At 49.1% G+C, this 16,811-nt stretch overlaps 9 protein-coding genes across 9 annotated transcripts; 5 read left to right on the top strand and 4 right to left on the bottom strand.

The window, feature by feature from the left end:
* Positions 1 to 477: 477 nt before the first annotated feature.
* On the bottom strand, positions 478 to 1,594 carry N7482_002457 (uncharacterized protein; the record flags this gene model as incomplete). Its single annotated transcript, XM_056684582.1, has 2 exons — positions 478 to 525; positions 575 to 1,594. 2 exons carry the CDS (start codon positions 1,592 to 1,594, stop codon positions 478 to 480), a joined length of 1,068 nt encoding a protein of 355 aa, XP_056548188.1.
* A 376-nt stretch (positions 1,595 to 1,970) lies between these two features.
* On the bottom strand, positions 1,971 to 2,394 carry N7482_002456 (uncharacterized protein; the record flags this gene model as incomplete). Its single annotated transcript, XM_056684581.1, has 2 exons — positions 1,971 to 2,156; positions 2,209 to 2,394. The coding sequence occupies 2 exons, from the start codon at positions 2,392 to 2,394 to the stop codon at positions 1,971 to 1,973; spliced, it is 372 nt and encodes a 123-aa protein (XP_056548187.1).
* A 2,019-nt stretch (positions 2,395 to 4,413) lies between these two features.
* Positions 4,414 to 5,627, bottom strand: N7482_002455 (sialidase family protein; the record flags this gene model as incomplete). The annotated part of the gene is made up of 2 exons (XM_056684580.1): positions 4,414 to 5,237; positions 5,288 to 5,627. 2 exons carry the CDS (start codon positions 5,625 to 5,627, stop codon positions 4,414 to 4,416), a joined length of 1,164 nt encoding a protein of 387 aa, XP_056548186.1.
* A 411-nt stretch (positions 5,628 to 6,038) lies between these two features.
* On the top strand, positions 6,039 to 6,571 carry N7482_002454 (uncharacterized protein; the record flags this gene model as incomplete). Its single annotated transcript, XM_056684579.1, has 3 exons — positions 6,039 to 6,138; positions 6,195 to 6,218; positions 6,276 to 6,571. The coding sequence occupies 3 exons, from the start codon at positions 6,039 to 6,041 to the stop codon at positions 6,569 to 6,571; spliced, it is 420 nt and encodes a 139-aa protein (XP_056548185.1).
* A 9-nt stretch (positions 6,572 to 6,580) lies between these two features.
* N7482_002453 (uncharacterized protein) lies at positions 6,581 to 6,997 on the top strand (the record flags this gene model as incomplete). Its single annotated transcript, XM_056684578.1, has 1 exon — positions 6,581 to 6,997. The coding sequence occupies one exon, from the start codon at positions 6,581 to 6,583 to the stop codon at positions 6,995 to 6,997; it is 417 nt and encodes a 138-aa protein (XP_056548184.1).
* A 287-nt stretch (positions 6,998 to 7,284) lies between these two features.
* Positions 7,285 to 7,571, top strand: N7482_002452 (uncharacterized protein; the record flags this gene model as incomplete). The annotated part of the gene is made up of 2 exons (XM_056684577.1): positions 7,285 to 7,381; positions 7,417 to 7,571. The coding sequence occupies 2 exons, from the start codon at positions 7,285 to 7,287 to the stop codon at positions 7,569 to 7,571; spliced, it is 252 nt and encodes an 83-aa protein (XP_056548183.1).
* Positions 7,572 to 9,123: 1,552 nt separating this feature from the next.
* Positions 9,124 to 10,526, top strand: N7482_002451 (uncharacterized protein; the record flags this gene model as incomplete). Its single annotated transcript, XM_056684576.1, has 6 exons — positions 9,124 to 9,428; positions 9,474 to 9,939; positions 10,003 to 10,173; positions 10,218 to 10,291; positions 10,405 to 10,421; positions 10,489 to 10,526. The coding sequence occupies 6 exons, from the start codon at positions 9,124 to 9,126 to the stop codon at positions 10,524 to 10,526; spliced, it is 1,071 nt and encodes a 356-aa protein (XP_056548182.1).
* Positions 10,527 to 13,168: 2,642 nt separating this feature from the next.
* On the bottom strand, positions 13,169 to 13,584 carry N7482_002450 (uncharacterized protein; the record flags this gene model as incomplete). The annotated part of the gene is made up of 2 exons (XM_056684575.1): positions 13,169 to 13,504; positions 13,573 to 13,584. The coding sequence occupies 2 exons, from the start codon at positions 13,582 to 13,584 to the stop codon at positions 13,169 to 13,171; spliced, it is 348 nt and encodes a 115-aa protein (XP_056548181.1).
* A 1,406-nt stretch (positions 13,585 to 14,990) lies between these two features.
* On the top strand, positions 14,991 to 16,733 carry N7482_002449 (DUF890 domain protein; the record flags this gene model as incomplete). The annotated part of the gene is made up of 9 exons (XM_056684574.1): positions 14,991 to 15,070; positions 15,127 to 15,174; positions 15,232 to 15,307; positions 15,366 to 15,376; positions 15,433 to 15,531; positions 15,587 to 15,660; positions 15,713 to 15,842; positions 15,898 to 16,252; positions 16,305 to 16,733. The coding sequence occupies 9 exons, from the start codon at positions 14,991 to 14,993 to the stop codon at positions 16,731 to 16,733; spliced, it is 1,302 nt and encodes a 433-aa protein (XP_056548180.1).
* Positions 16,734 to 16,811: the final 78 nt, after the last annotated feature.

The following is a 16,811-nucleotide window of genomic DNA, read 5'->3' as shown; positions in this document are numbered from 1 at the left end:
GAGGTCCCACCAGTAGAAGAGACTTCGCTTCCAAGGTTGTTGTGAACCTTTCGGATGCCTAAGTAAAACCTTCAGGGGCTTAATAAAAAGCGAATGAGTTATGAAATGGTAATACCGGTGTGGAATCTGTCCTTTTTAGGAACAATTTATGAGCTTACGACTCAACGTATAGATGACAATCTTTCCCGTCGGAAACTCCGACAGAAAAGCTAGCTCAAAAACAGTCCATATAACTATAATATGCTCGATTATTTGTATGCTCGATTGTTTGGTTTCCTAGGGCCGATGTAGATATCTAATTCCTTGATTAACATGCAGCAGAGGTTTTTGGAAGCCAAAAATGCTCAGCTAGGCGTGGTATGAGATGCATGGTAGCGGAGGGGTCAAAATGCTCATTTCAGCCTACATGATCAAGGATTTTATTTAGTTGTGAAATTCTTTTTTTTTATTAAAAAAAAAATAAAAAATTAGGCCCTCTCAAACACAGAACAGGTCGAGAAAGATAGAAAGACCAGAGGGTCCAAGCTATTGGGAAACCAGAAAGTTCCTGAAAGGCATCTACAGCCTGACGAACTCCTGAAATATCCATATTAATAGGGCTACAAGCGTCGAAATCCAGGATCCACAAGCTGACAATCCGTTTCTTGAAAGTGGGACCGGTGTTTGTTATGCGTTCATAGGTGCTAGAACCAGGCACAAGGCGTTCCGCATCTCTGAGAGGTAGCATGCGGCGCACAGATTGTTGATCAAGAGGAGTACTTCCCAGTACGAACTCAATATCTAGAGCATCAATCTTGGTATGCCAGTGTAAGGCTGCAAGGGTATCTGCCATGCTCAGTGCGTACTCTTCGGCATCTAGGTCGATCTCCTGGAGCTGGTCAAGATGGAACTTGTAGTTCCTGAGCGAGAAGAACATGCTTCCTCCTGGCCGCGACGATCCGAAGCGCTTCCGTCCCAAGAGAATTCGGACGAGGCAGTCCTTATTTGCAGGTTCGGTCTTTGCTGTAGAAACGTTGACCGGGTTGCAGAACACATCGATTATGGCATGCCTAATTTGTTCAGGTAAGGGGAAGATATGCTCCATGCACATGACCTCTCTTGCCCGTCGTGGGAATGTGGATTTATCTGGAAATAGATCCAGGTTCTCTTCCCAGAAGACTGAGCTTTTGTTCGCAAACCATGCTACCCGAGGCACCTCAGCTAAGCCCGCGACGTCGCCCAGAGTATCGAAGCTTTGCTGGATGCGGAGATGCATGATGTAGTTGTTCCACAATTTGGCGGTGTTGTCAAGAAGGAGGACTTTGAACGCCCATGGGGTTCCTGGTTGCTCGAATACTCTGCCTATGGAGCCCACTCCAATCTCTCTGAACTCGGTCCTAGTGCCAATAGCTGCTTGCTGTCTTCTAGCAAAAGATGAAGCGGTAGATATGGCGGATCTGGTCGTAAGCAGTCGATGAAGAACCTCTTGCGGGGTTCTAGCTTCTTGTTCCAGCTTCACCTCCAGCTGGAGGCTTCTCTCCATGGCAATGGCTAGGGAGCCTGTCCATGAGTCCTCAGACTTGTCGGATTTCCGAGCTTCTCGACGAGCAGACATGTGGGCTCTATATCAAAGGTACTCAGTTTCAACACAGCTTCAAGCAGGGATGGATTGAGAAGGCTCACCTAAGATCAGGTAATGGAAGTTTTGGAGGTGTTCAAAATAAAAGACGGGAGGTTGAACACGGTCGTGGTGTCAGAAATGGGATATGTAGACACCCCTGAAGTGATTGTGGATTTGGGCGAAGTGAGACGAGTTTCGCGTCTCAGGTCCCCTACATTAAGGAACTACCCATCAAAAAATTTCCGACTCGTAAGGTCAAATTTGGTAATCAAAAGTTAAAGCTTGAACTCATGTGTCCATTAATAAAAATTTGAATTCATACACGCTCGCTTGCCCTCCTTTTCCTTCCTCATTTCCCCCTCCTGTTCTACTAAATCAATGAAGCGCCGTGACAAAACGCGTCGTCGGTCTGCTTCTTGCGGCTCGCAAAACGCAAAACAAGCATCACTGGTTTTAATATAGTGTCCTTGAAACGCAGTCCAGACCAAAGGGTCTTTTCCTGGTCGAGGGTAGTAAGGATCATTGCCCCAAAAGGCTGCAACTGCTTGCTCCACTCCTTTAAAATCTAAAGCCATTCTCCTGCATAAATCAAAGTCTAGAACCCATACTGAGTGGTCCCCAAAGGTATAAGACTGTATTTGAGATGATGCATCATCTTCCTCATTAGGAGGTGCGAGAACAAACTCGATATCATTTCCATCAATTTCGCCAACCCAATGCATTATAGCGAGCGTTTCGCCCATAATACTGGCGTACTGCTGGATGACGTTTGGTGAAATACCGAGTGATTCCATTTGATCAATATGAAGTGGATAATTGCGTAGGGAAAATGCTGTGAATTGGGACGTAGAATAAGGCTTTTGTGTTCGTCGTCGGCCTAGGTATGGCCTTATCAAGCAGTCTTTATTAACCTCGCAAGCGAGGATTTGCTGAGCAATCTCTGACGGACAGTAATTGTTGACGAGGAGTTGCCTGATAGTCTCAGAAAAAGGCGGAATACGCTGGGACTGGATCATATTGCATGGTGTATACCCTGGTGGAAATTTTCGCTGGTTTGCTAACCACCATTGCTGCTCAGTTGCCCTGATAAAATTATAACAAGCTGGTATTTGAATTTGAGGGCGAGTTCGAAGCAATTGGTTTGCGTTGGTAAACGTTTGAAAGCTTTGGAGTAATCGATGGTGCATTTCGAAGTCATTTTTCAGAGAGCGGCCGGGCCCACCATCCTCTCTTTTGAATGCATAGCCCTTCTCGGAAGCAGCCCAGACCGTGCCGCAAGACCCATTTCCAATAATATGTAGGGGATGTTCTTTGATGAGACTCCCAGACATAGTTCTTGCAGCTTCGCAGTTTTCAGGCGAGGCATGTGGTGAAGCGGCAGGGAGATGTAGTATAGAGGTATCCGTCGCCTGGATATCTTTGACGAGACTGCTAGCCATCGTGTTTGCAGCCTGGTTCGCTCAGATGAGATATGTGGTGAAATAATAAAGCAAGAGTCCATGACGCCCGAGTGTGACATTGGTAATAGCGCTCGCCTAGATAGGACTAGTTTGTGACGGTCACCTGATATGGAAGGAGATGGCATGGAAGGCTCCGGCGTGTGGTAGTCAAAGAGAGCTCATCTCTCTTCCTCTTCCTCTTCCTCTTCCTTTCCTTTCTCGGATTCAATATTTTCATTGAATGGACTCTTCTTCCCGATGATTTGCCAAGTGTAACATAGTTGTTATACGGTTCCTGTGGGACCGTCCCGTGACCAGAGTTACGCACAACAATGGAGTATGTCTCCGCACCTTAATGCATTATGGGGTCGCGTTACCTTTCTAACCCATCTAACGATATGATGTCAAAATAACAAATGGCCGTATAGGCTTCTTATGTAGCCTAAGGAGTATTTTAGTCTAGCGTAATTATGCCCCAAATTTATGCGACATATGACTATAATCACCCTAATATCTATCACATCGTATTAGATGTGCTTCAATAATTATATTTCAAACACATACGACCATAGGGTGTGGAGAACAGGGCTTCCCGTCCGCTCAGCCGTACTTAAGCCACACGCCGGTCAGTTAGTAGTATGGTGGGTGACCACATGCGAATCCTGACTGTTGTATGTTTTTGCTTACCCGTTTTTTGTTATTTGTTGGGGGATATTTGCCCTTGCCACTTTGCTCTTCACCCCTTCTAGGGCTTCGCCTAAACGCCCAAAGCCCCTCTATTCTTCACCCAAACGCTCTAATACCCCTAAAGCGCTAATATAGCTAATAATGATGATAATGATAATGATAACTCTATCAAGCTAATGCAACCTCGCTAGTGCGTAGTGGCTATGTAATAGTAAGGACCAAGCCCTACACAGTATAGTCTAGTCCCTAGTCTAGTCTGGTCCCTTGTGGTCCTTACCAAGGTCTAGTTAAAACCATATGGCAGAATTGACATATATCCTCTGCAAGCTGGAAACTAAGCTTCACTTCTATCCTCCCTATCTCACTATCAGCCTAGCTCAGCCTTTTGGTCCTTCTCTAGGTGGAGACTGTCTCGCTCCTTTTCATTGGAGAATACAACATATTCATTTTGAAGTAATTAACTTAGAAGACTGGTCCAGACCTGCGTTTACTGACTGGCCAGTCATAGACTAAAGTTGGGGCATGAGCTCCATTGTCAATTGTGTTCATGAATGACCCAGACCCTGTCTCTACCTTAGCTATCACCTGCAAAATACTTCCATATCGCCCCTAACACTCCTACCACGCGGTGTTTCTCACAGAAGGTAGCTTCGATTATGAAACTCATTCGCGAATACCCGCCTGGAGCTAGCCAAACACGCTAAGATCCGTGACACCGTTCGCGACGTAGTTATAGCATGAACCCGAACAGCCGTAGAAGCCGGCCGTAGTAAGGTGCAGGCGCTCTACCCCATTGTCATTAAATAACAGGAGGTGGCGAGATTGACCCGTGTACTGGTTCACGTTGACCGTAGTCCACGTGTTTGCGTTATCTTTAGATACGAAAAGATCGGTATCTGAGTTGGTTGACAAGATCACTGCGCCCGCTGTGGTCGAGCCATACCAAACGCTGTAGGGCGAGCCACCGGGCTTGTGACCGGAAGTCGTGGTCAGAGCTTTATCAGGGGCATTGAGAAATTGGGTCGGATCGGAGGCAAGTCGATAGTAGGCGGGACACCCGCCTGAGGGAGCATTGCAGTACTCGTAGGATAACATGTACTGTCCGGTGGTCGGGATGTAAGTAACAACGGCCATGCCAGGACGTGCGTTGACAGCGGAGTAAGCAACCACGTCCGCCGAGGCAGACCAGGTAAGCAAGTCCTTGGTGCTTGTAAGTGAGAGTTTTTGTGAGTGCGCCGAGTCGCGCTGGTCACTGAAGTATACAATCAAGCTGCCATTGTACTCCAGGAAGAAAGGTTCCCAAATAGCCTTATCTCCCGTCGCCACAGTCTCGGGTCCGGCACCATACGCGACGTGACTAGCGAACTTCCACGACTTGCCCATGTCGCTGGAAGTATAAAGATCGATGTAGACCCCGCCGCTAAGGCTCAATGGTGTCGAAACTCCGGCGATTACCAAGGTTCCAGCAGGGTACTGTCCGATAGGGTTTTTCAAGATGTACATGTCCGGTTCTGAGCTAAGTTAGTAAGAGAATGATATAGCAGACTTGAGTCTGACTTACGGAAGCGCATGCCCCATTTATTTTGCGTGTCGGCGACTTGGGATAAGTTGGACCAGCTCACGCCACCATCGACCGATCGAAGGATTTTGAAGGTGTCAAGATTTGTAGAGTTCTCGCCGTAGGGATAATCCTCCCATGTCAGGAGCAGACTGCCGTCTTGGACCTGAATGGCGCGGGAGTAGGCCACTCGCCACAGAGGCGCTTGGCTAAGGGGATAGTACACCGGATTGTGGGTGAAGGTGGAATAGGCCGCAGGCGTTGCACGCTGCTCAATCGCAGGCGTTGCTCGACACAACGCACTTACAGCGAGCGCCGACAAGAGCGTGAGGTATGCAAACATTGTTCCGAATCAGATCGAATAAGATGAAGTGGAAGTCTGACTGTGGTTATCGTTCAATTCCTGGACGATGTGACGGCTTTTATAGACACGACTTATACATCACCATCTCGATGGACAACTTAAAGATGCTCCATATTTTCCCCGTGGGGTAAATGCAAAGCTAGGATCCACCATAAGCACACTAGCATGGAGTCACGACACCCCAAGCGGAGAATCGGGCTCTTTCCGGTCCGTGTTATTGGGCGCTCGCGGAACATCGGGCTGTTTCCGTTCAGTCTGGGCGCTCGCGGAATGTCGGGCGACGCTCATAATATGGCCGAACAACACTGTCGCCGTCAGTGAAGAAATGCTGAGCCCATTCTTCTCTCATTTAATTTCGTCCCTAGCTATTCTTAGACCCAACACATCACGATGCCTAAGGAATTGGTGGCCAAGGTCGCCATAGAGAACCCCCCTGACCATACTGTGACCGAGACTTTCGATTTCGACGATGCCTTACGGATGGTTCAAAGTGGGCAGACGCTCGAGCGAGTGACGCATGCTCTGCTGGCTTTATGACTTGAGCAGAATGGCTGTCCTTGCTCGACGGAGGTGAGCTCTTTTGGAAAGGCCTTCGTGGAATCATGTTCGACCGTTAAAACCGTGAAGCTTTCGTTATGAAAGCCTCGGGAATACGCTTCATCGATGGTCCTTGCGGCATCGTGATGCACTCCTCTACCTGTTTTCCAGTGTCAATGGCCAGGGATGCGAGCTGGGACGTAACGCTCGAACAACGCATTGGCGACGCTATCGGCCTAGAAGGACGTGCCCAAGGGGCCAATTTCTTAGCCGGGATCTGTATCAATCTTCCTCGGCATCCCGCCTGGGGCTGCATACAGGAGACCTACGGCGAATATCCCATACTCCTGGGCGAATTCGGTCTCGCACTGCATCGCGGCGTCTGACAACATCTCATGACTTGCGTCAAGCACTTCGCGTTGAACTCCATGGAGAATGCTCGCTTCAACGTAGATGTGCAGATCGATGATACAGCCTTGCACGAAGTCCACCTCCCCCACGTTCGTCAGCTGGTTGAAGGTGGAGTCTCATCTGTCATGTCATCTTACAATTCCATTCGCGGTGGATTTGCAGGACAAAATCACGAGCTCTTGAACGACATTCTTCGGCAAGAGTGGGGATTTGGCAGATTTGTGCTGTCCTATTTCATCTTCGGCTTGCGAGACGCAGTCAAGTCCATCAAGAACGGACTGGACGTTGAAGCATCCTTCCAGCAACAACGCGCCTTATATGTGTCTGAGGCACAGAAGCGTGGCGATCTGGCCTGGTCTGAAATCAATCGCTCCTGCGCACGCATCCTTTGCTGCAAATAGAGCATGCTGTGCGCACTGGACGAACGGCTCCCGACTCTTCTATCGTCTTATATGAGCAGCACAATTGACCCGCGAAGACGCAGCCTGAGGAATGGTCCTACTCAGAATGATGCCGTCTCGGATTGCCCTCTACTTCCGTTGGATCCTGCCAAACTTCACACGTTGGCAATCGTCGGCCGATTCGCCAATAGGGCAAACACCTGGGATAGGGGTCTTCACCCGTATTCGCCCCGAAGGTGGTCACGATATATGAGGGCCTCAGAGCGGCTCTTACGGATGCAAAGACCATGCTGCAAGGCACAGGCAATGTTGAAGAGGCCCAGAGAGTTGCGGCAGTGACAGATGTCGTCCTCTGCGTGGTAGGCTATGACGAGATGGACGAAGGTGAGTACGTTGTCCTTTCCTTCGCATACCAAAAGAAGCTACTCGACCTCCTCCGACCCTGGACTGTGTCGAAGCAGAAGTCCGCGCTACCATCGAGGGCCAAAAGAGTACCGGCTTTGGTTCCGGTTCTACGGACAGTGACGGGCTAGTTCCGGGGGCCGGAAGCGATCGCAGGTCCCTTAGACTATGAGATGGCGACGTGGACATCATCAGAGCCTTGACCGCTGTGTCATCCCTTGTCATCGTCAGCGTTGTGTCAGCTGGTGCAGTCATCATGGATAACCGGCTTGACCGAGTCCCGGCACTGCTCATGGCCTGGTATAGCGGCGGAGAAGGAGCTCACGCGCTAGCAGATGTCCTTCTAGGCAAGGGTGATGCTAGCGGGCCAATGCCTTATTGAATCCCCCAAAGCGAGGAGCACCTCCCATACTTTGACATTGACGCCTCGAAGATCACATACGATGGTTGGTTTTGACAGAGGCTCCTTGACAGGCTCGGTGGCGTCGCACAGTTTCCTCTTGACTACGGTCTTTCTTACACGACATTTGCCATAGACGGAGTGACCATTGATGCAAGCCCTCTCGATTGGGGTCTGGGCCGTTTCATTGTCAGAACTACGGTCGTGAAGACTGGATCGCACCCTGGCAGGCATGTCATCTAAGTCTATGACACACCCCGGGTCCCTCATTTTCCTACGAGTGTCCTATTAGGGTTTCGGAGCCTCGCCGTAGATCCAAACCAGTCGACACTAGTCAACGTGAAATGCTCGACAAGGCCATTGAATACAGAAGCGGGAATAAATTCATGCTAGTAGAACAGATGGTTGGCATTGGAGTCGCAACATATGCTGGAGACAGAGCTTGTTTGCGAGCCTGTATTTCGCTACACTAACAAGAGTGGGGTTTTGCAACGGATGTAGACTCCGTGATATCGCTATCGCATAAGTTCAAGCAAGACTGATTTCAAAAAGACAACGGTCTCATCCTCGGGAGTCTCAATCCAACAATCAAGCATTGCGATTGTATCTGACACTAGCACTTGCCACCCCGTCGGCAGGAGATCAGAGAACTTGCCCGGACGACTGCCAAGAGGATGCATGCACTGCGTGTCGACGAGCACTGCATCAGCCAAGTGCCATGGTAACGATAATAGAACCCAGAGCGGTTAAATTGAGAGCCGATCGTAGTGAAAGCGCACGCCCCTGGCAGCCAGTTTGGATGCACGAGCGGTTCTGTGCGCTCCGAATAGCAACTGGGTCTCCAGAAATGGCCATGTGAGCACCTCGTGGCTGTAAGTCAGTTGACCTTGCAGGACAAAGTGAAGCACGTCTACTGTGCTGCTCTGTAGTCCGGCGGCGAGCCTGATTGCATCCGGTAACGATGCCTGCCAGGAAGCCAAAGATGTCTCGAGATCAACTATCCGCTCCGCCAGAGGTTCCAAAGCACTTGGTTGTTGCCTCACGAACTCTGGCAGTGTTTTCCGTGCCGTCATTTCGGAGCGCCAGAGTGAAATTTCCGCGAGATAGAACTACCACGCTCGGAGCTGCTCTTGATCAAACACTTGTAGTGGTAGAGTCGGAAACAAGATGGGTTGGTCAATTCCTGCCGAAATAAACGCTCAGACTTCCAATACGACCAATAGATGCTCTCTTTAGCCTGCTTCTCAACCTGCGCGGGATCTCGGGGCCTACGGCGGTGCGCCGGAGCTGTCGACCTCTGGCAAGTAGCTAGACCCTGAAGGAAATGGCGCCAAGCGTCGAACGTTCGCATCCACACCATCATGAACAAGCCACTGTAGAAGTGGCATCTGGCCTGTGTCAGATAGTCGCTGCGCCACAGGGTGTACTTGCGCTTCTCCGCGGCATCGAACAAGGCCTGTGCATTTGCCTATCGTTGCTCATCTCGACCGCCGGTGGGACCGGTCATCGAGAGCTCGCCAAATTCATACGAGCAGGCCCCATTGGCGAGCACGAGCAGGAGAAGACAGGAAGCCGCGTCCCAGCCAATGCCATTGAGCAGAAAATTCGTCAGGTGAACCCGGATTTCCTGTTCGTCTAGCACCGGGTTCAAGGCGTGGACGTTGCGAAGAAAAGCATCCAAATAGCCGGTAAAAAGGCTAAGATCAAGGCCTTGATCCAATCCAGCCGCCTGTACTCTGCCGAACGACGTTGGATCGCCCCTCTGTTCCTCCTTGCCTGCTGCGAGACATTGCGGGGGTTCATGCGGCTGCCAAATGTTCCAGTCAGGCACCTGACTGATATCGCCGCGCTGCAGATGACGGTCCAAGCGCAAGAGGAGCGGGGCCTGCAGGGACGGAGTATGTGGGGGAACCTTGGGCAACTAGCGTGGAGTTTGGGGAGTGGGAGCGCGGTCTTTGCAAATGGTCAGACAGCGATTCCACCTCGCTTTGGAGTTCCTCTAACTTGGCCAGAATGGTCAGGCTGGCCGGATCGAAGCCTACCGTGGCCGAAGCACGCTCAGACAAGCCCGTTTCTCCGATTCGCCGGAGCAAGGCTTTTCATTGTCACATTCCGCTCGCCGGGCACGGCATATCTGCATGTATGCGGTGAGAAACAGGGCGTGTAAATTAGGGTTTTCACATGGGCATCACTGACCTGACAGGCAGAGGATGTCATCGTCCGAACATACGCCGTCCCCACTCAACTCACCGTCCTCGATGGCTTCGTGCCTGAGCGTCTTCGGGCACAATGTGGGGTATGGGGTAAACGAACGGCCAAGGAGATGCGGGGAAAGGGGGCGCGGAATCAAGGGCGACTTTCGACGGTTGAAGTCGTAAGATGTGGGGCCGCATAATGCTCCGACTCGTTATGTCCTAGTATGAAGTGGAGCCGCGGAAAGTCGGGGGCCTTTGGGCAATGAACAACCCTCGCATCGCCTTAGTATGGCTATTGTATGTTTTTATTTATTCGCGCTAGCCACAATTCTTTCTACTTTTAAGAAGACTACAGTAAACCCTCAATATAATGAATCATTTTTTACACGCATCTAACTCGTTATAACCAGGAATTCGGTAAAGCCAGGTTCGTTATATCGAGGGTTTACTGTATAGCTAAGATTAAGGTATGAACCCCTGCAACACTGCATTAGCGGATTCCGACTTCCATGGCCACCGTCGGGCTGTCTAGATGAACAGATACCTTTATATCCTAGCCCTCGCAATAATCATCAAATGTCTTAGGTCAATATCTACCACATACGACCATAGGGTGTGGAGAACAGGGCTTCCCGTCCGCTCAGCCGTACTTAAGCCACACGCCGGTCAGTTAGTAGTATGGTGGGTGACCACATGCGAATCCTGACTGTTGTATGTTTTTGCTTTCGTAACTCTCACCAGCCCATACTTCAGTCACTTTACCTTTCTTTTTACCCCGAGGCCCTCCATGGACTATTCTGCACATACATCATCTGCACCGCTCACGGCGACATAACTCCTTGGTTAGACCTTTGCTCTCGCCTGCCTATTTTCCCCCAAGAACAGAATTGACAATTATTAGTGTGCGCAGAGATGGCGTCTCATATGGTACATAGCAATTCGCTGGTGTCGAAATAAGTATAGCCCTGTGATATCAAAAGTGGCCCATTTATCTCCCTCGAACTCTCTCTCGCTAACCACCCCCACCCCCTCCCTTCTTGCTAGCACAATTCAGTTTATTCTTGTTATAGTACGGTCTACTGCAGTAGTAGAAGGTCAAAAGACTAAAAAGTTCAAGCCTAAGCTAGCCAGGTTTCTCGAGGTGCCCAGCGGACACTTTCAAATAGCTGACCCCCAATGTATCAGCACAGCCGCTTGCATGTTACTCTGCATTTCTCTTAGGAATATATCATAGGTCTGCCAGGGGTCCTCGGGATAAACGACTTTAGTCATCTTGCTGATATCTTTTTTAGTCACCTGATCGACCGAATTCGCCTCTATCTGTTAGGGATATTGTCGCATTCGACGGATCAAGTTTACCTGAAAAAGGCATGCTTGACGGACAAGATCGGGTTAAAATACGAGACAAACCACGGTTACATCCAACGAGCCGCCCAGACAAACAGTGTACTCTACGAGCTGGTCAATATTTTTAGACCTCCACTAAGCAGGATCGTCATATACTGGGAGATTATGCGCATAATCAAGTCCTAGGGATGCCTAGTGGCTGAATCTCGGCTTATTTGAGTCTTATCAAATCACTTCGTATAAAGTTCTTGAAGTGGCTATTTACCTGGAGGGCTTCCTCGAAGTCACGCATGAGTGTAGTTGCTCAATCTGCCAGTATCTGATCTTACTGGAGTGAGGATATCTACGGGTCAGAAATACAGAGAGCCCCAAGTCAATGAGACATCTCTATTTGAGGCTCCATCTTAAGTGGAGGTAGGATATAGAAGTGGCCAGAGCAATGGAAAGGTAGAGAAAATCGCACGGTATTAGATGAATGTCCAACGCCACAAAGGGAAATCGAGGACAGATAGTAATAACTAAGGAATCAGTGAGACTAGATACTATGATCTGTTATACCTAGTCTACCGAAAGTGGAATGTTGATCAAATGGGTGGTGCTTTGGAAGTATATGGTAACTTGGCAACAAAGGTGCAAAAGATAGGTGGAGTGCTTGATCTATATTATTTCTAGGCCCCACGTTCCAGGTCAGACTCTCATTTGGCTATTTGCTCTGAACCTCCAGTTATGTGGTCCTAGATTGACAATCAATCTAGAACCTTATCGGCTCGAGGTTATAGAAGACTGCTCGGTCCCTGTATCTCTATGTAGATTGATTCCCCTTGGTGTAGTCCTCTAGTATATGATTTTAGAAATATATTTATCGTACCTGGTATAGCTAGACCGTCAAACATGATATTGGCTGTTATGGCTTGGTATCTTGGCTTAGAACTGAATATATTGAGACAAAATCCTACATTCCAATATATATTTACCCTGGGGAGGCCACATAGAGGTAGGTATAGGGCAAAGCCTCACGTTTGTCCTAACCTTAGTGTGTGATGTACGCTATCTAAATGGTAGTCAGTGCGTAATTCATAACAGCAGAATTATCATGTCATATATGGAAATTGATTTCATAGCAACAGCCCGGGTGGTCTAGTGGTATGATTCGCGCTTAGGGTTACACCCAAGCATAACTGCGCGAGGTCCCGCGTTCGATCCGCGGCTCGGGCCGTTTCTTTCAATTCTTTTTTTTTCCCCTCCACGTCCACATTGATAAGATAGTACGGCTCTCTCTCGTTAGAAGCAAAGCCGTGGAAAACATTCCCACTATTGATTTATCCTGTATGTACTTCAAAAAGGTTGAAAATTTCCGGTGTTTTCGATCTCTTGCTGCTCAAGTTTGCTGATCTGCTGTTCCTCAGTGCCGTTGCGTGAGTCAAACCTAGTTGTACTAAGTAACATGATTAATATTGAACAACAGAATGCCAATTCTCCGAACGCTCTCAATAACCATATTGATCCGACATCCTGACCATGTAACCTGGCTTTCTCGTCAGTGCTTGCTTGGACCGGAGCCAAGAGGCCCTTTGGGAGGGAAGAAGCAACCGTAACTCGGGTCACAGATACTAGGGATGTGGATTCGTGGGTAGCTTTGACAAAAACTACTATGCCATGACTCCTGGCAGAACATAATTCTCACACCACAACTCTATTCTTAGTTTGAATTATGCTGCTGTGCCGGTTTTGACATACAACTAGCAACTAACTAATCGTGATGAATGACTAACCCATGCCTAGCTGTTATCAGCCTCTCCATTTCTGTCAAAGTAGTCTCCCGTAAAACTAGACACACTCGGCCTTCAAGCTATACAGGGTGACATCAGCCTCAAAGCACTGCTTCTCGCTGTCTACGCTGACTGTCTCGTACAGGGTCGAGTCGTCGCACCCGGAAGCAGTGTAGATATCCAGCACAGCCGAGGTACCATCAGCACAGGAACCCGACTCAATATAGGCGCTGAAAGAATTGATGGGAAAGTTTTCAATATTGACGCAAGATACAGCATATACACTGGCAGCGTCATAGCCGGTGGAGGAGCAGTCCGTGGAGTAATAGCCGGCATAACCCACGGTGGGGTTGGCAACTGCAACGACTGCGAAGGCAGCGAAGAAGGCAACGGTCTGATTTATTGGGCTAGGTTAGACATCAATCGGTGAAGAACAGAAGATAACCGTTCCTCAATTCATACCTTGGCCATCATCTTGACTGATGTGAGATTGGAATTGAATCGATGTTCTTCGAGAAAACTGACGACCCTTTTTGTGGTGGTGTTTTTTCCTTGAGCTGTCTGTCCTTTTATCAGAATCTGGGGCATAGAAGCCTCCTTATATACCTGTTCTAAGCATAGTGCCTTTCGGTATCAGAGTAGCGGATGATTCTACTATTCTATCAGGCTTGACCCCGCCCGGTAGGCATTGTACACTCCTAGCTGGGATGGAGAACGTTTATGCTCGGAGTGAGTTAGTTCAATCAGCCCTTACGTATGCTTGAGGCTTTGATCCTTCCATTTTGGGATCATGAAAATGCCTATCTCGGCGAGTCTCCGTCTCTACTAGCCTGACATAATTAGGAGTGCTCCATCCCGAAATTAGCCGGTAAATAAGCTTACAGAGGGGGGCGAAAATGGAGATGAACAATTGCCTCATGCACCCCACGGTATCAGGTTCCCACACAGATGATCTGCAACAAGAGCTGAGGGTTGGATGGATAGGTTACGAGACGGGAAGGGTGCGTGTATACTCCAGCACAGAAAACATCCTTTCGTAGACTCCTTACTAGGGAGCCTTGACGATCCTCATCGGGCCATTCTCATCGAGCCCTGAGACTCAAATAGTGGATATGCAGACTGATGCTGTCAGATGCTCGGCTAGATCTCTATTCCTGATGAAGTTGGTGGGTCATTCGCAGGCGAGTAGGATCGAGCCGGGTGTGAGAAAGCTAGGTAGGTAAGATGCCATTGAGGGAAATGGGCATCAAATAAAATTTTGCACAATGCGGGCTGATTCTACTTTCATAATGAAATGTCCAGTGATTAGACGGTGAGCATGCTGCTCCATGAGCTAATTTCTCTGGCCATCTGCTGCTCTGCCAAGAGGTCAGCCCCCGCCACATCACCAATGGCTGCTGCATTGCTCGGCTGAACTTGCCAGATGAAGGACGCCCCTTTTCCAACTACATATCGCTTATGGATAAGCCTGCGAGCTGAAAGCTTAGTACAATGAGCCTGGGAAGTTTTTGAAAAGCCAGAGCACACAGTGGGAGCATGGACTGGGTCCTCAAAGTGCAGAGGGTGCAAATTTCGGTGAGCTTGACTCTGACGATTGTCACAACATTGTGGGCAGCTAGGAGCTCCGCTGATCAGAAACCATCGTCTACGTACTCAAAAGCTCAACTCTCAGTGATCCATTCATTTACTTTATTCGTGGCAGCGGTTGGCTAACTTAAAAGTTGTTGCCTCAGGCATAAGGCGCCAAGTCTCGGACCTCCTCCAGACGACAGAGCACTGATCTCCTGCAACCAATCCGGGGATAATTCTCTTCCAAAGCCAACCCCAAGAACTTCACTAGCGCGAAGAAATGGAACAGGGTGCCCCCTGAAGCCAGAGCCATGGAGTCTGCACGAAATCTCTACAAGAATGATGTCGACTTTGCAGCTCTCGCCTTACAGTCGCGCGATTTTGCAAAACAGTACGTGCATCTCAGCACTCGGCATAAAAGGGAAGCTGATTCTGACCAATATGCAGCTTGCGGTTCAATGGACAGTTGGACTTTCAAGATGAAGCAGCCGTCAGGTGAGTCTGGGCTTGGGTTTATCATAGCTGAGATCGCCTCGAGCTGACGAGTACAAGACAGCTGACCATCAGCTTGTTGTGGCATGACTTCGGTCTCAAAGTCGAACTCCCCAATGATCGGCTGTGTCCACCGGTCAGTACAGATTCAAATATTCTTCAGATCATCAGCCATCGACTAACAAATATTGCAGGTGCCTAACAGGTATGTGAAACGGCTCACCAGCAGGCCGTTGAATATTCTTATGTCTAACAAAACAGGTTGAACTACATCCTTTGGGTACAAGACCTCCTTGATTCGACGGCAGGAACAATACATGAGACCTATGATCCGGACCGAGAAGTTCTTGGACTTGACATGTATGGTTCCATCTTAAGCTAAAAAGTACAATACTTACAGACTACCAATACATAGTGGAACAGGATGCTGCAGCATATACCCCTTGCTAGGCTGCAAAACTCGCCCTCGATGGAAGTTTATTGCCACTGGTATGTCCGTGTCTCACGAAATTTTCCGTCGCATTCAATCTGATGATGTTAGATATTGATGAGCAGAACGCGCGCACCGCCCAGCAAAACGTGGCATTGAACGCACTCGAGCCACGAATTCGAATCGTGAAAACCGATCCGAAAGACGCTCTTTTCCCCGTCAAAATCTTCAATCAGAAGAAGTAAGGGACTTGCATCTTATACTGTAGGATTTGATGCTAACAATCAGTAATCTAGCCTCGATTTCACAATGTGCAACCCTCCGTTCTACGCATCACAAGCAGAGATGTTAAGTTCCGCCGAAACCAAGTCACATGTTCCCTTCTCAGCGTGTACTGGTGCCGCAGTGGAAATGGTTTCGCCTGGCGGCGAAGTCGAGTTTGTGACTCGCATGATTGACGAGAGCCTGCACCTGCGAGACCAGATCCAGTGGTATACCTCCATGCTGGGCAAATTGAGCAGCGTGACCACGCTCGTTGAGCTCCTCGTAAAGCATAATAACCACAACTACGCCGTGACCGAGTTTGTGCAGGGCAGCAGAACAAAGCGGTGGGCAGTTGCGTGGTCGTGGGGAGACCGGCGGCCTTCGATGGTAAGATACCTCTCTTGTAGTGTTGGTGGCCATCTGTGCTAATAGGGAACAGTCCGTTGCCCGGAGCATTCCTGGCTTTCCGAAGCATTTGCTCCCTTTCCCCGCTGATTTCAGCTTCGCGCTTTCACCGGAAACATCCATCGATACTGCTATAAGTACATTGAACGCCGAACTCAGTTCACTTCCCTGGTACTGGGCCTGGGACAAAAGTGTCAGTGCCGGTGTGGGATTCGCGACTGAGAATGTGTGGTCCAGGCAGGCTCGAAGAAAGATGAAGATTACGGAACAAGCAGGCTCTGGAAAGTTAGATGCTATGCCAGAGGATGTTGCACTAGGTGTTCGGATCCAGCTGAAGCTGCAACGGGCGAAGCATTCAGAAGAAAACGAAGTGCAAGTAGTGATCCGCTGGATCCAAGGAACGGATAGCGTGTTGTTCGAGAGCTTTTGCGGGATGGCGAAGCGGAAGATGGAGGGTAAATGAGACGCAGGAGCTATACTGGTCCTAATAGCCGCGTAGCTAGCTACTGGCATGCCCTTATTCAATTGACGCTACAGATAG

This window comes from Penicillium canariense, assembly GCF_028826845.1.
Source record: "Penicillium canariense strain IBT 26290 chromosome Unknown utg000001l_segment0_segment0, whole genome shotgun sequence".
Lineage (NCBI taxonomy): Eukaryota > Fungi > Ascomycota > Eurotiomycetes > Eurotiales > Aspergillaceae > Penicillium > Penicillium canariense.
Note: the sequence above shows the minus strand (reverse complement) of the source record. Positions and strands in the feature narration are given on the sequence as shown.